The 22,595-nt window shown below is 34.9% G+C and overlaps 3 protein-coding genes and 1 pseudogene across 3 annotated transcripts; 3 read left to right on the top strand and 1 right to left on the bottom strand.

Moving 5' to 3' along the window:
* Positions 1–78: 78 nt before the first annotated feature.
* LOC115720926 (pentatricopeptide repeat-containing protein At3g63370, chloroplastic) lies at positions 79–3,726 on the bottom strand. The gene is made up of 2 exons (XM_030650139.2): positions 3,519–3,726; positions 79–3,214 (listed from the first exon to the last, which is right to left on the bottom strand). The coding sequence occupies exon 2, from the start codon at positions 3,166–3,168 to the stop codon at positions 268–270; it is 2,901 nt and encodes a 966-aa protein (XP_030505999.2). The 5' UTR covers positions 3,169–3,214; positions 3,519–3,726; the 3' UTR covers positions 79–267.
* A 1,450-nt stretch (positions 3,727–5,176) lies between these two features.
* LOC133035201 (probable disease resistance RPP8-like protein 2) lies at positions 5,177–9,411 on the top strand. The gene is made up of 3 exons (XM_061111068.1): positions 5,177–6,323; positions 7,047–8,907; positions 9,008–9,411. Exons 1-2 carry the CDS (start codon positions 5,273–5,275, stop codon positions 8,876–8,878), a joined length of 2,883 nt encoding a protein of 960 aa, XP_060967051.1. The 5' UTR covers positions 5,177–5,272; the 3' UTR covers positions 8,879–8,907; positions 9,008–9,411.
* A 2,966-nt stretch (positions 9,412–12,377) lies between these two features.
* Positions 12,378–15,963, top strand: LOC115720571 (putative disease resistance protein At1g50180). Its single transcript, XM_061109723.1, is given in 6 exon segments — positions 12,378–12,846; positions 12,849–13,403; positions 13,506–13,769; positions 13,772–14,082; positions 14,227–15,173; positions 15,263–15,963. Coding segments are annotated over 5 exon segments (2,535 nt in total). The 3' UTR covers positions 15,163–15,173; positions 15,263–15,963.
* A 109-nt stretch (positions 15,964–16,072) lies between these two features.
* LOC115720570 (putative disease resistance protein At1g50180) lies at positions 16,073–19,873 on the top strand (annotated as a pseudogene).
* The last annotated feature ends 2,722 nt before the right edge of the window (positions 19,874–22,595 follow it).

The following is a 22,595-nucleotide window of genomic DNA, read 5'->3' as shown; positions in this document are numbered from 1 at the left end:
GTAGTTACCTGAAATATACTCCATAAAATATTAAGAGTAAGATCATCAAATCATGTAGTAAATCCAAGCAATCTCAACTGAGCAAAAGTCCATCAACATAAAAGTACCAAAAATTGTTTAAAAATTATTCTAAGCAAACATATATATATATATATATATATATATATATAATGTCAATATATTCCAAGCAAAAATTATTCCAATAATGTAAGCAATGAATCCCAGAACATGTGTTATCTCTTTTTCTTTTCTTTTTGTGTGGATCTATCACCAAAAATCATTACAAGAACAGAATCCTTTCTTAAAATGATGAAATCTATTGGCATCCCTCACAACAAGTTCACGCTCAAAGAATTTCGATACTAGTTTGCTGAAAGTATGACAATCACTACAAACACGAAGGTTCTTTGTGATTCTAATAGGAGTTCCATTGGGAGTACTAATCAAACCATATGCAATAGCTAATCTTTCACTATGTCCATGAAGAATCTCAACTTTCTCTTCTTCCTCTACATTGTGCAAAACTAACTTGGTTTGAGCCACATAACCTGCTTCCCTTTGCAAAGTCTTAGTAACTTGATCTAATTTTCTGTATATCTTTACAGACTCTGGATGTGATTTATCTCTGGCACTAAATGTATGGACCTTGTTTTTAACTTCAATCCAACTACATCCAGGATTTTTCTTCAACCCACTTCCTTTCATTCTCATTCTCAATTCATGTACATCTTTCCACTTTCCACTGGCAGCAAGAACATTAGATATCAGCACATATTTTCCTGGATTCTCGGGGTCCAATTCTAAGAGCTTCCTGGCTGCAATTTCTCCTAATTCTTTGTTAGAGTAAACCCTGCAAGCCCCGAGGAGAGCACACCACACCTCGGCAGTAGGTTTACCTTCAATGCTATTTACAAACTCGTAGGCCTCTTCCAAGCAGTTGGCACGACCAAGAAGATCGACGAAGCAAGCATAATGCTCTGGCCATGGCTCTAAATGATAATCCCTTCCCATGGAATTGAAATACCTTCGACCTTCTTCGATTAAACCCGAATGACTACATGCATATAGAATTGCCAGAAAGGTGATATGATCAGGAACTAATCCTTCGTCCTCCATCTTCCTGAATAAATCAATCGCTTTCTTGCCATGACCATACATTCCATATGCATTAATCATAGTAGTCCACAGGACTAAATCTATAATTTTAACGCTGTCATATACCTTAATAGCGTACTCCAAATTCCCACAGCTGGCATACATCTCTACTAATGAGCGAGAAACAGGTCCCTCTGGGGAAAAACCCTTTCTAACAAAGAAGCCATGGATTTCTTTTCCTTTATGTAAGGCAGACAAACTAGCTGCTGCTGAAAGTATGCTCACTAGTGCTATCGTATCAAGTTCCACATTGGTTCCTTTCATCGCGTCTAGAAGTTCAAATGCCTCATTTGCAAGCCCATTATGAACATAACAAGATAGCATGCTTGTCCAAGACACAATATCTTTAGACTCTATCAGTTCAAACATTCGATTCGCATACTCTACGTAGCCACACTCTCCATATACATTGACAATTGCATTTTGAAGCACTTGATCATACAATCCCCTTCTCATAATATAACCATGAGTTTCTTTTACCAAGTAAGTAATTTTTAACCCTTTACATGCCAGCAAAATACTTTCAATCATCATTGAATCTACAACCACTCCTTCCGTTTGTGCTTTCTTGCTCAATTCTAAGGCCCTCGCATGAAAATTGTTCTGAGCATAACCAGCAATGATTGTCGTCCATGAAATGAAATCCTTGACAGCCATCCTATCAAAAGCGCGACCCATGAAGTTCAAACAACAACACTTAGCATACATATCTACAAGTGTGTTTCCAATCTGCAAATTAGAATCTAATCCCTCTTTTATTGCATAAGCATGAGCTTCCTTTCCATACAATAAGTTTCCTAATCGACCAGATGCCGCAATGACATTTACAATCGAAACATGATCAGGTTTTTCACCATAACTTTGCATATAACGGAACAGCTTTAGAGCTTCATTGTAAAGACCGTTTTGGACATAACCAGATAGCATAGTGTTGTAAGAGAAAATATCCTTGCCCTCCAGGTTGTTAAAAACTCTCATCGCCTCAACCATCTTACCAAATCTGACATACATAGCAAGTAAAGCATTCACCACATAAATATCAAGATTGAGACTTGATTTCAATATTGCAGCATGAATCTCCATGCCCAACTTCTCAAAAACTGAATCTTCACAGGCTTGAAGAGCAGAGACCAAAGTATATGAGTTGGATGAAACATTCAACTTCTGCATTTCTCTGAAAAGCTCCAATGCCTCCAGAGCTTTTCCATTGGCAGCATACGCATATATTATTGAATTCCAAGACACAATATCATCTTTTACAGTAATATTGCCAAATAACTTCCTTGCCCCATTAAGATTATTGCACTTAGCATACATAGAAACTAATGCATTCACAACAAACGACACAGAATGGCACCCAGTTTTGATAGCCAGACCATGAATTTCAGTGCCACATCTAAGATCGTTAAGAGAACCACAAGCTTTCAGTATGCACGGAAATGTGCATGAATCAAGAGAAGCTCCTGAAACCCGCATCTCTCTATAAAGTTCAATTGCTCTTAAAAGCTCACCATTTGAAACACATGCCCCAATCATTGCATTCCACGTGAAAATTGTTCTCTCACACATTCTATCAAACAGCTTCTGGGCATTCACAATAGAACCACATTTTCCATACATAAACAAAAGCTTAGTACTCAGAAACACAGAATCAGATACGCCACAAGATTTTGTGATATGGGCATGAACTTGTTGGCCTTGGAGTAGAGCTTTCTTGCTAGCACAAAGTTGGAGAACAGTTGAATAAGCATCGTCAAGACAAAACTGGGCGTGTGAAGTTTGGTCTGCAAACAAACTGTCAAGTGATTGAAAAGCTTCACGGAGCTCAGAAATGTGTTTGAAGGATTGAAGGTGGGTTTGGTTTCGAGAGAAATTGGGTAGTGATAATGAACAAGATTTCTTGAACATAATGGAGTGGCGTTGGTATGGTAGATTTGAGGAAGTGAAGTGAGAGTAACTGAGTGGGAGTGAAGAAGCCATTAGAGAGTAACACTGTGAGGGTGGCCGTACCATCGAATAATATCATGATTTATTGAATTGCTGTGATTTCATAATGCAGCTACAAAAATATATAACAAACTAAAAATAATTATTCTTACATAATAAAATTTTATATCAAGTTTTACAAATTGTTCATTAGAAAATCACTGATTTTGATTACAGAAAAACAACATCTTCCATTCAATCTGAACTAATCCAAAAAAAATTATCCAATACAATTATATATATTTAAAGAAAATGGTGTAGAATCTTTGATCAAATCTTCCAAATTGAATATATTTGCACTTAAATTTGAAAGAGACCAATCCATATCCAAACAACAAAAGAAAAAAGCTAAAAGCTTCAATGTTAAGAGAACTCACAGTTGGAGGTTGGAGGTAGGAAGAGAGTGACGGAGACACTGCCAGAAGTGGCAACGGACGGCGAAGGTGGGGATAGCCGGCGCCGGCGTGGGAGGAGTAGAATGTTGTCGAGAGAGAGAGAGAGGAGAGTTGGATTTAAGGATTTTGGGCTAGAAAGAAATAGATGAAGAGTCCAATAATGTTTTCATGGGCTTCAACCCAATCAAGCTTTTCGACCCAATAATACTATCGAATCATTATCATTGGGCTTAAGCTGAAAATAGGCCCAGATTTAAAAGTTCAGATCACAACCCATGGGATTGGGAATGAAAGCCTATCATTGGAGCCTGCAATCACCAAAGGTTTCGGCCATAGCTACATAACAACTAGGGAAATTTTCGACTTTTATGGTTTTTAAAGTGTAAATTTGCAACATTTTTAAAATGGGTATTATAAATTTACAAATTTTTTTTTTAAAAAAAGTTATTTTATGAGAAAATTTTAGAGAAAAATTAAAAAAAAAAATAGAAAAAAATAGCATAAAGTATCTCGTTACCCTTCTGGTTATTTTTCCATATTTTTTAACTTTTTCTTCACTTTTCTCATAAATAACTTTTTTGAAAAAAAAAATCATATTTTTTTACACAAAATGTATAAAAATCTTTATCATAAGATAATTGCTAAATTTCTACTCTTCTTTTCGTTTTATTTTTACTTATATTTTGTTTTTTCCACTCAAAAAGGAAAATGAATAATTATATAAGGTACCATGTTTTGTAAAATAATTAAATTGTTACGTTTAAAGAATATCTTTTTATATTTTTACGGTTTCCCAAAAAATAATAGGAAAACAACATACAATCAACAAGAAAACTACATAAAAGCAACATGAAAATAACATCAAAATAACAACAAAAGATAACATACAGATAACAAAAAATCAACAACAAATTAACAAGATTACAACATAAAAAGACCGTATTTTCTGTAAATAAAATCAAAAAAATCGTAAAAATATTTAAAATTCCGTGAAACTGTATATTTGTAATTTTTTAGTTGTTTTTATGTTTTTGTGAAATAATCCCAATAGAAAAAGCAATACATCTAGCACCCATGAAACTACTTATTAATATAACTAGTTTTAATTTAGTCAATTATTTTGAATTGTTATTAAATATAATTTGTAAATAAACGTACAAGGCCAATTTTAGGAGTAGCTAGAATACATAACAATTATCTTAAAATAATTAATCAATGAAAATAATGTAGACCACTAAAAATTTATTACGTGTATACATTGTGGCATGTCCACCATAACATTTAATAGAATCTTTTAGACAGGAGAGATAAATAATTAACAAAATGACGTTCGGATGATTGACCACCAAAAAATCGATTTATGTGATTAAATGTCACTAATTCTAAAATTCAGATAATTTTACGGCTAATATCACTTACTAATTGTATCATATACTGTATCATGTCAGAAGTGAGTTTTGGAAGGATTTACCGCAAGAAAATTAGTTATATAGTTAAGTGTAAGTAATTAAGAGTTTAGGTAATTCTGACGCTAATATCTCATTCTAATATTATACCTAACGACATCGTTTAGTTCGAGTAACACGTAAACGTAACCGTTTTAACCGCAGACAGTTATTGTTGACATTTGACTTTTAAAATTAGTTAGTTGACTCTTCTCTTCAAGTCTTCTGTCTTCTTCTTCATCATGAAACTTTCTTCTTCTCCAACAACAAAAATTCCAATCTCATCCAAAAATGGCGGAAGGCATAGTCAGTTTCGTGATCGGAAGACTCGGAGACTTACTCATAAACGAAGCTAATTTCTTGTACGGAATCCGAGACCAAGTTGAGGATGCAAAATCTGAGCTCCAACGAATCAAATGCTTTCTCGAAGATGCCGATGCTCGCGCCAGACACGGAGACAAGTCTCTTCGTCTTCATGTAGCTGAAATTGGTGAGTATGCTTATGATTTGGAAGATGTTATCACCAATTATGTATTGAAAGAATCTTCTAGGGTTAGCAATAGTGGTAGTAGCAGCAGTAGTAGTAGTAGAATGTTCTCTTGTGGTAATTTCATCGAATTTCACAAGGTTGGATCGAGAATTGAGAAGATTTCAGCTAGGGTTTCTAAGTCAAGATTGAGTTTTCAATCTTATGGGTTGGTTCAATCTAGGGGAAATGATGAAGCTGCTACTAATTTTTCAACTAGGTTAGAATTTAGGCGAACTTTTTCTCATAATATTGATTCTGATTTTGTTGGGTTTGAAGAAAATATTAATGAATTGGTTGAGCATTTGAAGAAAAAAGGGAGAAATTTGCATAGTGTTGTGTCGATTTGCGGTATGGGTGGTCTTGGAAAAACTACTCTTGCTAGACAGGTTTACTATCATGGTGAAATTAGGCGTTATTTTGATTGTTTTGCTTGGGCTTCTGTATCTCAAAAATGTCAACCTAGGGATGTTTGGGAAGGGATTTTGATTAGGTTGACATCTCCTGCATCTGAAAGGAGAAGAGAGATTAAAGAAATGAAAGACAGTGAAATCGCTAAGGCTTTGTTCAAAGTTTGTACTGAAAAAAGGTGTCTTGTTGTTCTTGATGATATTTGGAGTTCTTCGACATGGGATTGCCTCAAGCTTGCTTTCCCTAATGTTGGATCAGACAGTAAAATAATGCTTACCACTCGTAATAGAGAGGTCGCTTTCCATGCAGATCGAAATAGCATTCTTCATGAACCCAGGTGCTTTAACAAAAATGAAACTTGGGAGTTGTTTATGATGAAAACTCATTTCGGAACGGATGATATCGGTTAGTAATATGTCTCTCAACTTCTGTTTCTTTTGCTATCTTCTTAGTGTATGTGTATAATATTAAAAGTTAAAGTTTAACAATGAAAGCTTAAACTTTGAGGAGATTTATCTGTGTGTTGTGTTCATGAGTACATGTGAGGTGGAAAACTATTTTAAACTAAAATTATATCCTGAATACATATTTCTTAGTTATTAACATTTAAGGTAGTTAGTTAGTTGGTTACTTGTTTGCTAGGATTGGTAGTTATTTGTTATGAACGTTGGTTATTTTCTTTAGTTAGTTCCGATCCGAGCCTATCTTCTATACATAGGTATATTAGTCTTAGTTTCATTTAGTCTTATAACATTCCTTTTACAAAGCAATAAAGAGGTTGAGAGTGATTTACAGTTCTTGTTCTTGGTTGTGTGACTGTTTTGTTTTGATAGTTCTTTGTTCTCAAAACTATTTTTTGGATTGTTTTTGGTGTGTGATTGATTCAAGCTTGGATAACAATACAATAGTAGAACATATCAAGAATAAAACTCAGCCTTATTGTAATCTTACATTTACATTGAGCTAATATCAAAATTTAATGAATATAATTTTGCAACTACCTTAGAAAGATTAAAAGAATAACAAATTTGATTGGTTCTGTATACTCGTATACAAATCAAGTATACAGCAGCAGCTCAACTAAGTACTAACTATTTCTGTTTCCTGCATTGTGTTTATGCTTTGCAGATTCAGAGGATTACAAGAGGAAGAAAAAGTTAGCAGGGGAGATGCTTGAATATTGTGGTGGTTTGCCATTAGCCATTACAGTGCTCGGAGGACTTCTATCTCGTAAACCAACTGCAGATGAGTGGGAGACATTGCATAAGAATATTAAGACATGTATAAGGAAAGGAAAAATAAATGAGCAAGAAGACTCTAACTTTGGTGTCTCTTGGGTGTTGGGTTTAAGTTACGACGAGCTACCATACTATTTAAAGCCATGTTTTTTGCATTTAGCTTATTTTCCGGAAGATTTTGAAATAAGGGCTAGAGATTTGTGCCTAGTATGGTTGGCAGAAGGCTTCGTATCGAAGGAGGAGAGAGCATATGAGTGCTTAAGTGAATTGGTTGAAAGGTGCATAATTCAAGTAGCAGAGTGGAGCTCAACTGGCACAATTAAAACATGTCGTATTCATGATCTCATGCGGGATTTATGCTTAGTAAAGGCTGAGGAGGAAGGTTTTTTGCAGCATGCTGATTTACGCAATCATCACGAGGTAACAAATTTTTCCTCTTCCTCTGTTGGAGCTGCAACAAATTTAGAGCCAATTAATAAGGTTCGTAGACTTGCGATCTACTTGAACAACACCAGTGTTGATGAATTGGTTTCTTTAATAAGACATAAGGATGGTTGTCTTAGGTCTCTTATATGCTTCAATTCAGAACCAGATACATCCTATGAGCAAGTGATGAAGCCCCTGTTCAATCAATTCCATTTGCTTAGAGTTTTGAAGTTTGAGAATTATACTCACGGTCATGTTGGAAAGTTGCCTAAAGAAATAGGGAATCTTATCCACTTAAGGCTATTTAGTCTCAAGGATACTTATGTGGAAAAATTTCCATCATCTATAGGCAATTTGAGATGCCTGCAAACTTTAGATTTGAGAGTTAAAAACCTGTATATCGACAAACAACTTCAATCTTCAAAATTACCACCTGTCCTTTGGAAATTGGAGCAGTTGAGACATTTGTATCTGCCTCAAAAGTATTTGACAGAAGCTGAGAGAAGCAAGTTTACAGTTACTCACAATGAGAATATTTTGCGGTTGGGTAATCTAACCAATTTGCGAACATTGGTGAATGTTTCGGTTAATTATCATTACTTGAATGATTTGGAGAAACTAACCAATCTTACCAAATTAAAAATAAATTTGGGGTCTTGCTTCCGGGGCACAAGAATTAAATTTATCAATCTTAGATCTTTATCCATTTGTTATGATGACATCATCATCGAGAGCGAAGAGTACGGTACAATAAGACGAGGAGTTGAATTCTCCCACCTTGAGATAATACTTCTTCTACTGAGCTGTCCTCAACTTCATAAACTGCATCTGCAAGTTTCAATGGTGAAGTTACCAGAAGAAAATCAGTTTTCTTCAAATCTCATCAAGCTAACGCTGCTTCGAACTTGTCTCAAGGATGATCCAATGGCAACATTAGAAAAGCTCCCGCATTTAAGGATTCTCCTCCTCGATCACAATGCCTTCCTCGGACAGAAAATGAATTGCACCAGTAAAGGTTTTCCTCGACTCGAGTCTCTATCCATTTGTTATCTTTACGATTTCATAGAGTGGAAGGTGGAGGAAGGTGCCTTGCCCAGTCTTCGTCGCTTGCATATTGTAAACTGCTTAAGGTTGAGGACAGTTCCGGATGGCCTGAGATTTGTTGATACACTCAAGGAAATTGTGATCAAACACATGCTTAGGCAATTCAAAAAGAAGGTTGAAGAAGGAGGAGAGGATTTCTACAAAGTCCATCACGTGCCTTCACTTGTATTCACCAATACTTTGGACTTCTAGCTAGCATGGATCGATAAAATTATCGTCTGGTACTTATCAAACTTACAATCCTAGAACTTGATTTTAATCTCTCTATTTTTTCATGTTCCTTGAATGTTAAAACTAATTGTTAATCAAATTTCGATGCAGTAAGAGAATACGTATGTATAAATGAAGCTGTTGAAAAAAGAACGAGGAGTGTTTACCTCAATAAGTGTCATGGGGAAGATCAAGTGAAGCTGGTGTGAAGTAATAATAATAAAGTAGCTCATTCATTGTATACTATAGGGTAGGTAGCTCATTCAAGTTTTCTTCTTGAAACTGAAGTTGTTTTGTGTCTTTAAGATTATGAACAAGCCTAAATGATGTTATAGCTTTTGAACAATTGTATATAATATGAATATGATGAAAATGTTGATCATCTCATCTTCTTTAATTTTATGATTGTCTTGTTGGTAGTGATATGCAAGGTCCTCTGTTATCATTACCTTGTGCTCTATGTATGTATGACCTTATTTAGTGTTGCTATTGTTATTACTATTGGTATCGTATCATATATGATAATTGTGGAAATAATAGTTAGAATTAACCATAGCAAATGACCTCTTGCTTAAAATAATTCAAACTCATTAAGTGGAAATAAAAAAATGAGCCAAAAAATGTACATGTGAAAATATAGCTTGGAATCTTGATGTTCTCAGTTTAAAATATTACTTAGAGTTGATAATATAAATAATAAGCATTGAAAACAGGTAAAAGTTAGAAATTTGCATAAAAAATTTCAAATGGAAAAAGATTATTTAATAACAACTTTTAAAGGCCTTATGAAATAAAAATGATATCTTGCATAGATATAGTCAAATCTACATGTGTACCTAAGGACATCGAGAAAAGAAAATATTGTTTAATGATAGCTTTTAATTTAGAGGAAATGCTTTGCTTTATCAGTCATTCTTATACAAAGTTGTCATAGCAAGCTTGTAATAGAGTTACCTGTAACATTTGATTTACTGAAGAACAAGATGAAGAAGAAGAAGAAGAAGAAGAGGAAGGAGTAGAGATGGCAGTGGAAGAGGCTGTTGTTTCATTTGTTATTGAAAGGCTTGGTGGCTTGTTACATTCTCAAGATCTTTGAGAATGTAAAGATCAAACTCAAATGTATGAGGGCTTTCTTGAAAGATGCAGATGCTTTTGTAAGAAATGGCGATGAGAGACGTCGCCTTTTGGTTGTTCAAGTAAGAGAAAATTCTTATGCGTTGGAAGATGTTATTGAAACTTATGTATTCAAGGTGGCTTTGAAGAGAAATGGAGGTGTCATAAGTGTGGTGAAAAGGTCTGTTTGCATACTCTAAAGAGTTAATTGATGTGCATAGAGTTGGATCAAAGATAGAGGAGATTTCAACCAATACTGATACTTGGACTTCAGAATTAGAAAAATATGGAGTACAAAAATCATGCTGAAACTTCTTCAAACCAAGTTCAAGAGCAGAGACGACGAGCTTATTCTCATGTTGTGGAGAGTAATGTTGTTGGATTCGATGAAGACATTAAAAATTCGGTAGCTCTTTTGACTGCAAATGAGAATCCTCAAAGTCATAGGGTGATCTCTGTATGTGGGATAGTGAGAAAGGTTTGTCATCATCCTTAAGTCAGGAGTCACTTTGATTGTTTTGCTTGGGTCTCAATCTCTCAACAATGTAATAAACCCAATGTTTGGGAAGGGATTTTATTTTCTTTCACTTCTCCAACCAAGGAAAGAAGAGAGGAAATTATAATCCCAAGTGATGATGAATTAGTTGAGGAGCTTTACAAGTTTCAGAAAGAGAAGAAATGTTTGGTGCTCCTCGATGATATATGGTCCACTGATATATATCGCCAAGAAGACATTCAACAGAAACTATGAATTGGTGGATAGGAGCATGGTTCAGGTAGAGAATTGGGGTTTAACCGGAAGAATGAAAACATTTCGCATACATGATCTTATGCGGGATTTGTGCTTGTCTAAAGCACAAGATGAGAACTTCCTTACATCTTATTAATTTGAAGAATAAGGTTGAGGAGCCACTAAGATCAGTATCTACCAACGTTAGGAGAGTTTCCCTTTGTCTTGATTATGATCATTTTGGTCATTTTTCTTGTTTCGTTGATAGTGAAAATGACTCTCTTAGGTGTCTTATTGTAGATATGAAATGTACGGAAAAACGAGTTTTGAGACATGTGTTCAATAGTTTTTTCATGCTATGGTTAAGCCAAATTGGGCTCACTGGAAATTGTTCATAAAGTGACCCCACTCTTAAAAAATTGCATTATTTCAAGGTAACAAATTGATACAAGAGAAAACAAGAACAGATCTCACTACTTAACACACAAACTAACTCGTATATAAGACCATAGATGTCCAACTAAGAAAAACTGAATTAACTAACTTATTCTAAATTTCAAGAGAGATCATCCACCTGTAGTCTTCATCTTAAACATTTAATATAAGTCCAACAAAATGCTTCAACTTTTGAAAATGTCATGCTGCTTGTTTGGTTAGCAGTCTTAATATGTGCACATTCTCTGTCTGTTCAAAATAGTTGTTGCAGAAAATAAAATGAACAAATTTATCGAATTAAAATTTGGGTTGAGTCGCAGACTAGGTCGCTCTCTTTAAGACGTTTGCGCCACTGCTTAGAATTGTGCAAGCAAACTATCAACCCTTGTCGCCCCAGAATAGAACAACCTAGTCGAACAACTGTATTGGAGCTCTATTGCATGATAAAGAACCGTCAAAATACCACACTCAATAATTGTATTACTGCTCGGATTACATTTGTAATATAATCGTATATAACATGTTTAAAAACTGTTTTAATTAATTAAATAAAATAATAATTTAATAAATAAATTTTCTCCAAAAAATAAAGTGACACCACACCCGCCTGACAGCTCAACACGGTTGCACAGATAGACGGCGTGAGTCCTCATCAGTGCGCACAAAACTGGGTACCCCTTGAGACCTCAACCCATGTTCCAAATTTGCACATTATATACACTTCTAATGAAGTGTTCCTTCCCATGTGAGACTCAATACACTCACACACATTTCATCAGAGTCCCAACACTATCTTTGTTATTTCTCATTCAAATCTTAATTATATATATAAATATATGTCTTTTGTTTTTTGTTAATTAAGAAAATAGTTTAAAATGCTGGTATTTCATTGGGGTTAGTAAACAAATGACCACTTGCATTAAACAATGTTAAAGTCATTTTTTAGAGGAAATACATTACACAGATGAGTAGTATACTCAATTTTAAATTATTTTTGGTACGACCAAAGGACCACATGTGCACCTTTTAAGGAAATCCACAAACAAAAATATGTTATCTTGCATAGATTTCTTCAAATTCACATGTGCAGCAGATGAAATCGAGAATTTGAACGATCAAGTTGTCCTAAGACTAATTAAGTTGGCAAGAAAACTTTATGGAAACAAATCTGTTACAACAATTCATTTATTCACTGAAGAAGTTATGGCTGAGGCTGTTGTTTCATTTGTGGTTGAAAGGCTTGGAGACTTGGTACTTAATGAAGCTAAGTTCTTGGGTGGTGTCAGAGGCCAAGTCATGGATGCACAGACCAAGCTGCAATGGATGTTTGCTTTCTTGAAAGACGCCGATGCTCATGTAAGAGATGGCGATTCAAGAGTGCGCCTTTGGGTTGTCCAGGTTAGAAATATTTCTTATGATTTGGAGGATGTTATTGAAACTTATGTCCTGAAAGTAGCTTCCATGAGGAACGGTAGAGGTGTTATAAGTGTGTTGAAAAGGTATTCTTGCATGTTTAAGAAAGGAATCAATGTCCGTAGAGTTGGATTAGAGATTGAGAAGATCTCATCTAGCATTGCTACTTTGACGTCGAATTTACAAACATATGGCATAAGGGAGTTAAGGGTCAATGAGTTAGGTGAAACTTCATCAAACAACAACCAACGGAGAAGAGAATTGAGGTCGTTGGATTCGAAGAAGACATCAAAGTGTTGGTATCCCTTTTGACTACAAACGACAAGCATAGGGTGATCTCTATATGCGGTATGGGTGGTTTGGGGAAGACTACTCTTGCAAGAAAAGTTTATCATCATCCTCGAGTCAGGACTCACTTTGATTGTTTTGCTTGGGCCGCGATATCTCAACAATGTGTAGTGAGAGATGTATGGGAAGAAATCTTGATTAGTCTGACTTCTCCTACACAAGCCAAACGATCAGAAATCAAAAGCATGGGCGATAGTGAAATAGCTAAAGAGCTTTACAATCTTCAGAAACAGAGGAAATGTTTGGTGCTCCTTGATGACATTTGGGACACTCTAACTTGGGATTGTCTAAAAGCTGCATTTCCTCAAGATGAAAATGACAGCAAGATTTTAATCACAACTCGAAATAAGAATGTAGCTCTTCATGCTGATCAAAATGGTGTTATTCATGAACCTCATTGTCTCGACGAGGATGAAAGTTGGGAGCTCTTTCGAAACAAATCTTCATGTTTTGGAAATGATCCAACAAGTAATACACTTCACACTCAGTTTTTTACATTTTCTTCAATTAAGAATATTATTTAGTTGTAGTAATATATATGGGTTTAATGTTTTGTGCATATGTTATCAGACTCCAGAGATAAAGAAAGAAAAGAAGTACTGGGGCGAGAGATGCTTAGATACTGCTCGGGTTTGCCATTAGCCATCATCGTGCTGAGCGGGCTTCTATCTATGAAACACACAGTTAATGAGTGGGAGGAGATGACAGGAAATATAGTGACATACATAACTAAAGGCAGAGAGCATGACTCAGAATATCAAGGTGTTTCATGGGTTTTAGGTTTGAGTTACGATGAGTTACCAATTTATTTGAAGCCTTGTTTTCTATACTTGTCTCTGTACCTGAAGACTCGAAGATACAAGTAAATGAATTATGTCTTATGCTAATTGCGGAAGGTTTCATATCATCAACCAGAGGAAGTACAACATATTCTATGGAGGATGTGGCATATGATTGGTTAAGTGAGTTAGTTCATAGAAGCATGATTCAAGTAGAAAATTGGAGTTTAAGAGGAAGAATGAAAACATTTCAAATACATGATCTAATGCGAGACTTGTGCCTGTCTAGAGCTGAAAAGGAGAGCTTTTTACAATTTATTGACATGAGGAATAAATGGGAGGAGCCACTACAACCTATAGCAACTGATGTACGAAGAGTTGCTATCTATTCCAATGATAGTCGACTTCGTGATCATCTTCGTTCTGCAAACAACACAAATTGAGGATATACTTATAACAAAAAAGTATTCAAACAAGTGTTTAATCGCTTTCACATGCTTAGAGTTTTAAAGCTACGTATGGATGCATGCAGGCGAACATTACCAAAAGAAATTGGAAAGCTTATTCACTTAAGGATGTTAAGTATTGAGGCCGATGTGAGAAAGATCCCGTCTTCTATTGGTAATTTGAGATGCTTGCAGACATTAAAGTTAAAATGTGGGATTTTGGAAAGGAAAATGCCTAATGTAATATGGAAGTTGGAACAATTAAGGCATTTATACATACCCTCATTCTCTAGTAAATGGTTGAGGTTACCTAAAGATTTACAAACATTGGCATGTGTTCAAACCAAATACCTTGTTAGGAAAGATTTTCTGCAATTGAAGAATCTAAAGAAGTTACATATTTATGTGGACAAAAACTTTGGGAGAATTTTTCAAGATCCTCCAACCATCACATTCAACCGTCTTTGGAATTTACAAGTATTTTCTCAATCATATGATAGTATTGATATTGTTCCTATGTTATTAAGCTGCCCTCAAATTTATAAGCTCAAATTGTGGTCTCCTGTGATAAAATTGCCTGAAGACAGCCAATTCTCTCCGAACCGAATCAAGTTAGATTTGAGAGACACTCGTCTTAAGGATGATCCAATGCCAACCCTTGAAAAGCTACCAAATTTAAGAGTCCTTTGTTTTCGAGCTTATAGCTTCAAGGGGAATGTGATGGTGTGCTCAAATGGAGGTGTCCCTCAGTTGGAATCTCTTCACATTGATTCTCTATCTTGCTTAAGAGAGTTGAAGATGGAGGAAGGGGCTTTGTCTAGTCTTTGCTTTTTTGGGATTAAAAGCTCGGGGTTCGACAGTGTTCCAGATGGATTAAGATACATTACTACACTTAAGGAAATCAAGATTGAAGGTATGTCTGAAATATTCAAAGAGAGGTTAAAGGAAGGAGGACAGGATTTCGACAAAGTCAAGCACATCCCATCCCGTCTACTTCTCTAGTGATGATTAAGGTAAGAGTACATTATACATATAAGTACTTTTTCATTCCATTTTGATAGTAATGAATTTTGTATACAATGATATTACTATGTTAATGCAGATTATTGTATCATTAAATTTGAGGTGTTGGACCTGAAGCTGAATTCTTCTCATTTGTTGGCTTTGGCCAAAGCCAGCACACAGTTCTTCAAGGTGTTGGAACTCTGGCTTAGTTTTTTTACTTGTTACTTTGTTACTTTTCTCATCTGCAATATGAAACTCTTTTACAAGACGCAGTTTCAATAGCGCTTCTGAAATCTTTCATCCAAGTTGGATCGCGGGGAGCTCATTGTGCTATGAAGCTGCTATGGCCATTCTCAGAGATTGTTGACTCATTAGGACAACTGAAAGATCAGAGATCCCTTTATAAGGAATTGGGTGAATGGACTTGGTGGAGTGAAATCTAATGGTGTTCTCACATAACTACCTTAAGTTTTAGTTATGTGTTCTAAGCTGAATTCCCAAAGATAAATTCACCTTTTAGTCTTTAATTTTTGTTTTGGTTATTCAAATCAAGTTCAGCAGGAAGAAGTGTATGAGGTGAAGTTGGTTTGATCTCCTCCATTAGCACATGAAAGACTTCTGAGGAGAATAACAGAGAAATATATTACTTTATTTATTATTATTTTCAATGTTATTAGTTTATGATATTTCTAATGGAAAAAAAAATCCATATAAAAAAAGTGTGGTGCTTAAATGACAGTAATCAAAATGGATAAGTGTTTATCGAGGTTCAATTACATGTTTTGGATAGAACTTGAATCTAATCCCCTGGGTAGAACTGTGGTTTTTCTTTATTGATAAATGACAAAGATGAAGATTACAAAGCTAAGATCAAGCACACTAACTCCTCCAATGGTGATACACAATACAATCAATCAACCACATGACCACATTGCCTACACCGAGGCTCATCACCTTTGTTGACCCGGCTCTGATGCTACTTGTTGGGACGTCGGACACCATCCATCTCCACTTTTGGACGGTTTTGTTCTTGGACACCGTCCAATGGTGATACACACCATTTACAATACAATCAATCAACAGTGTTGGATGGACACCATCCATCTCCACTTTTGGAACACAGTACCACATTGCCTACACTTAGGCTCATCATCTTTGTTGACCCAGCTCTGATGCTACTTATTGGGACATCGGACACCATCTATCTCTATTTTTGGTATGATATTATCCGCTTTAGGACTAAACTCTTACGGTTTTGTTCTTGGGCACCTTCCCGAAAAGCCTCATACTAATAGAGATAGTGTTCATCCTTATATACTCAAGATCCTTCCCATTTCTAGCCAATGTAGAATTTTGGTTGCACACCCAACAATCACTTATTTGGTGAAATAAGACACATTATAATAATAATAATAATAATAATAATAATAAAACTATTACATAAAACAGAAACAAAAGCTGCAAAATGCAAATTGTTTATTAGAATTTTTGATTAATAAAATAATAGCCCATTTGCATTTTGCATTAGACCCTATATAGCAAAAGGACCACCATCCAACCATTTTAAAATAATCATTGAAAACTGAAAAAGATGACAACTTGCATTGAAGAAGACAAAATATTCAAATTGAAAAAGAAAAAAGATATCTTGCATAGATATATTCAAATCTACATGTGCAACTAAGGAAATCGAGATTATAAAATTTTGTTGTTTAATGATAGCTTTGGTTATCAATTGTTGTTGGACAAAGTTGTCATTGAAAGCTTGAAACACAGTTAAGTACAGTTGATATACTGAAGAAAAAGAAGAAGATAATGGCAGTGGAAGAAGCTGTTGTTTCGTTTGTGATTGAAAGGCTTGGAGACTTGCTAATTAATGAAGCCAAGTTCTTGTATGGTGTCAAAAGCCAAGTTGAGAATGCAAAGATCAAACTCGAATGTATGAGGGCTTTCTTAAAAGATGCAGATGCTTCTGTAAGAAATGGTGATGAGAGAGTTCGCCTTTTGGTTGTCCAAGTAAGAGAAAACTCTTATGCCTTGGAGGATGTTATTGAAACTTACATCTTCAAAGTGGCTTTGAAGAAGAACAAAGGTGTGATAAGTGTACTTAAAAGATCTGTTTGCATCTTCAAAAGAGGAGTTGATGTCCATAGAGTTGGAGCTAAGATAGAGGAGATCTCATCAAACATTGATACATGGACTTTAGAGTTACAAAAATATGGAGTAACGAAATCAATGGACAACGCTGCAGATCAAACTTGTTCGAGTTATGTTCAAGAACAAAGAGAGTTGAGGCGAACTTATTCTCATTTCGGGGAGACTGATGTTGTTGGACTCACCAAAGACATAGAAGAATTGGTACAACATCTGACTGTAAAAGAGATTCCTTATAAGCATAGAGTGATTTCTATATGTGGGATGGGCGGTTTGGGGAAAACTACTCTTGCAAGAAAAGTTTATAATCATCCTCGAGTCAGGACTCACTTTGATTGTTTTGCTTGGGCCGCGATTTCTCAACAATGTGTAGTGAGAGATGTATGGGAAGAAATTTTGATTAGTTTGAGTTCTCCTACTGAGGAGAAATTGAAAGAAATCAAAAGCATGAGCGATAGTAAAATTGCCAAGGAGCTTTACAATGTTCAGAAACAGAGGAAATGTTAAAAGTTGCATTCCCTCCTCAAGACGAAACAGATAGTAAGATTTTACTCACTACTCGAGTTAAAAATGTTGCTTTGCGTGTGGATCAAAATGGTTTGATCCATGTACCTCGGTGTCTCAATGATGATGAAAGTTGGAAGCTATTTCAGAAGAAATGCTCATGCATTGGAAAGGATCCAACAAGTAAGATATACACTTCAATCTCATTTTATTTTATATTTTTTGATTTGATAATGTTTTCTAGTCTTACAATATCAATTTTTGTGTGTATGTGATCAGCCTCTAGAGATATTGAAAAAATGGAAGTACTAGGACGAGAGATGCTTAGGAATTGTTCTGGTTTGCCATTAGCCATTACTGTGCTTAGTGGCCTTCTATCAAAGAAACCAACACTAAATGAGTGGGAGGAGATGAAAGGAAATGTACTGAGATACATAAGTAATGGCAAAGAGAATAGTGACTCTGAATATGATGGTGTTTCATGGGTGTTAAGTTTGAGTTACAATGACTTGCCATATTACTTAAAGCCTTGTTTTTTGTACTTGGCTCGTTATCCTGAAGACGCCACGATACAAGTAAAAGAGTTATGTCTTATGCTCATAGCAGAAGGTTTCGTATCGCCAAGAAGACGCTCAACAGAAACTATTGAAGATGTGGCATATGATTACTTAAGCCAGTTGGTGGAAAGGAGCATGGTTCAAGTAGATAATTGGAGTTTGAGAGGAAGAATGAAAACATTTCATATTCATGATCTTATGCGAGATTTGTGTGTGTCTAAAGCCGAAGATGAGAACTTTCTACAATTCATTGATTTGAGGAATAAGGTTGAGGATGAGCCACTAAGATCTATATCTACTGTTGTAAGGAGAGTTGCTATTTATTTTGATCCCGTTGATGATTTTTCTAGTTTTGTTGATAGTAAAAATAGCTCTCTTAGGTGTGTTACTATAGATTTAAGAAGTAGTAAGAAACAAGTAATGAGACGTGTGTTCAATAGTTTTTTCATGCTAAGAGTTTTAAATCTAAGTTTTTCTTGGCATAAGGAAGTGAAATTGCCTAAAGAGATTGGAAAGCTTATTCACCTAAGGTTGCTTAGTATTAGAGGCGTTAGTATTACAAAGATTCCATCTTCAATTGGCAATTTGAGATGCTTGCAGACATTAAAGTTGGCATTGGGTAGGTCTAAAGTAGTACCAAGTGTAATTTGGAAGTTAGAACAACTTAGACATTTACACTTTGTCTATGTTGGCATAGGAGAATTTGAATGGTTGAAAACGAGCTTGAGGTCACCTAACATTAGAAATTTACAAACATTGACGGGTGTTTCGACTGAGTGCTTTGATTATAATGATCTTCTACAGTTGAAAAAACTCAAGAAATTAGCAATTCATCTGGGTGAAGATTTAAAGAGAATTTACCACGATTCCCCAAGTGTCACATTTGATTGTCTTCGACATTTAAAACTATATTACTATAAGGATGATGGGATAGATATTGTTCCTTTGATATTAAGCTACCCTCGAATCTATAAGCTTAAAATGCAGGGTCGGATTGTAAAATTACCAGAAGACAGCCAATTCTCTCCAAACCTTATCAAGTTGCGATTGCGAGAGACCATAACGGATCAGTTTTGTGGGTGGCAGCAAAAAGGTTACACTTCTCTGACCCACTCGCTGGAGAAGCCGCGGCCTGTCTTTTAGCCATGGAGACGGCGGTTTCTTTGCATCATCCTTTTGTTTTGGTGGAGAGTGATTCAGCGATTGTAATCAAGAACCTAAAAGGGGATAACCCTACTTGGGGGATTGAGAACTATGTGCGTCCCTGCAAACTCCTCTCTACTTTTATGACTAATTGTAATTTTTCTTCTATAGCTAGAAACTGTAACTTTGCGGCCCATAATGTGGCCAAATGGGCGTTTGCCAACAATGTCACGGGCATGGTAGACATATCTACTATACCTTTTGTAATGACCATGAGGTCTAACTTCAATTTTATTTATAAACGCATTTTTCAAAAAAAAAAGACTTAATGATGATCCAATGCGAATCCTAGAAAAGCTATCGAGTTTGAGAGTCCTTTCCTTTCGTTATAACAGCTTTGTCGGGAATGAGATGATGTGCTCAAAAGGAGGTTTCCCTCAACTTGAATCTCTGATTATTAGACATCTACCAAACTTAGAAGAGTGGAAGGTGGAGGAAGGGGCCTTATCTAGTCTTCTCTTTTTAAGCGTTCAGTATTGTTTAAAATTGAGAAAATTGACTGATGGATTGAGATACATTACTATGCTTGAGGAAATGAAGATTGTCTATATGTCAAGAGAATTCAAAGAAAGGGTGGAGGAAGGAGGAGAGGATTTCTACAAAGTCCGCCACATCCCATCTCGTCTATTTCTCAAATGTGACCATTAAATTCAGGTAACATATTTATGTGGTTTACAAGTTTAGAACTAATCTATTCCATTCCATTTTGATGGTAATTTTGTTTCTCATTCTCATTTTCACAAGGGTAATATAATAGATCGATGAACTCGAGCAAGAGAAGGTGAGGAGTTAGAGCAATTTCGGAGAACAGAGAGTTAGTAGTGTACAAGTAATAACTCAAATTCTCTTCTCTTTTAAATATATTGCAATACCCAAATTGGCAAATATCATATTGAACCATATATGCAGCAATTATTGTTGTTTTTATTTCTTGTTTACAACTTTTCATTTCCATTCCATTTTATTTTTCTTAGAAACTCTCTGTTTTATACTCTCTTGATTTAAGGGATTGGCAGAATTATTGTCAAAACTTGGTCAACTATATTAAACATTATTACCTAGAATTTACTGTTATTGGCAATGTGGTTATAAGTGATTTATGTACCAGTAACACTAACAGAAATAACTAACAATCCTAATCTGAACCGACCAACTAAAACTAATCCAACTTACTCATATAATTTTCAGCCTCAATTTTATTTTCAATGAGAGGCTTAATAACATAACTAAGGTGGCGTTTGGTTAGGAGGAATGAAAATATAGGAATGAGAATGAGAATGGGAATGGAATGGAATAAAATTTAAAATGCATAAAAAAAATTGATAAAAAAATTATTAAATATTTTCTCATCATGCATTGGAATGGTATTTCCTTCCATTTTAAAATGCAATTGTTATTCCACCAAAATGGTGGAAAGGCCATTCTATTGGAATGATATTCCAACACTTTAATATGCAACCAAACAAAAGAATGGAATAGAGATTGTTTCCTTTCTTTTCTATTCCATTTCATTACCTCCAACCAAATGCCACCTAAGTCTCTAGGTGAGAAAACCTATATATTTTTAGTTCTAAGACCAGTATGGTCTAGGAGTGGACTCGCTTCAATTAAATTGTTTCTCATTATTAAAAAAATAAATAACAAACATAAAATACGAGCTTGCAATAGTAATTAAACTTTTTGAGACTTAATGAAAGTCAGAAACGGACACACTAATAGTAGTGTGGGAGCTATAGTCCCAGTAAAACAAAAATTAGTGTTAAAAAAATTAAATATCTTTTCTTTAATTAAATAATTATACAATAAAAATTCTTACAAAATAATTATAATTTTTATGTAAAATAAATATAAATATTTTTATAACAATTAAGCCCAGACATATCAAAAATCTTAAGTCCTGCCACTGAAATCAAATGTGATATAATATGATATTTGTATGTAAGGGTGGTAATGCTGATAATACAAGTTGGATTAGTCATATCTAATGCCAAAATTTTGGCTTAATTAATGTTATGTGCCCTCTTTTCTGAGTGGAAAAGAAAGTTCTTTAGAAATTTATTCATCCCATTCTCCTTTTTAATAATACTATGAAGACATGTTGTAGTTCTTGAGGGCCTCTTTCGATATCAAGAGCTATAACTTCAAACTCTGGCCCTCCTTTGTTTCCTGGTTTTCAATCCAGAGATCCTTAGGCCTAGGCCAAACTCTCTTCAACAACTAACTTATTCCTCTTCTCTTCTTTGCTTTATAATTTATGCCTCTTGGGCATTGGAATTATTTACTGCATGATGATATGATATGATATTGTATGTATGGGTGGTGTTAATACTATTAACACAAGTTGGATTTTTTTTTTTTTTTTAAGAAAGTAATCGAACTTTATTAAACTTCAAATTCTGCAACCAAAAAAGGAAGCATATACGATCAGGGTAAGAAATAGCAACTTTAGCAATTGCATGAGCTACTAAATTTGTTGACTGTTTAACAAAAGAAATAGTAACACCTCTTAACCTCATAAGCAAGTTTTGACACTCTTTAATTACATCACCAAAGAAAGAGATCATATGAATTGGACTACGTATTGCTTGTATCACCACCAAACAATCAGTTTCTAAGATCACATTCGGCCATTGCTTATCTTTAATCCAACTAAGAGCCTCTCGAACTCCAATTGCTTCAGCTAACTCCGGTCGAATGCAAAATTTTGACTTATTAGTGTTATGTGCCCTCTTTTATGACTTATTGTAAATGTATTAGTATTAGATCTTACAATAACATCAATTAATAACATGTATATACAAATTAATCAAATGGATTAACTTTCTCAAAATTGAAATAATCAATGGAGTTTTTAAATAATATGGGGTTACCCAACTTAACAATCATAACCCTTTATTTGAAATTAAAAGTCAGATTAGATTAGGTGGAAACCCAACAATTGACAGTTATTTATTATTAGAAGGATAAGAAAAGAAAGTCATGAAACTTAATTGTCTTGTCCACTCCTAAGTC

Source organism: Cannabis sativa, chromosome 2 (genome assembly GCF_029168945.1).
Source record: "Cannabis sativa cultivar Pink pepper isolate KNU-18-1 chromosome 2, ASM2916894v1, whole genome shotgun sequence".
Classification (NCBI taxonomy): Eukaryota; Viridiplantae; Streptophyta; class Magnoliopsida; order Rosales; family Cannabaceae; genus Cannabis; species Cannabis sativa.
The sequence above is the reverse complement of the archived record's forward strand: the minus strand, read 5'-3'. Positions and strand labels throughout refer to the sequence as shown.

Excerpts from the sequence above, each read along its gene's own strand:
- LOC133035201 (XM_061111068.1), top strand. The coding sequence starts at position 5,273 with ATGGCGGAAGGCATAGTCAGTTTCGTGATCGGAAGACTCGGAGACTTA. Across the intron at positions 6,324-7,046 it reads TTTCGGAACGGATGATATCG|ATTCAGAGGATTACAAGAGG; the intron begins GTTAGTAATATG and ends TATGCTTTGCAG.
- LOC115720926 (XM_030650139.2), bottom strand. The coding sequence starts at position 3,168 with ATGGTACGGCCACCCTCACAGTGTTACTCTCTAATGGCTTCTTCACTC.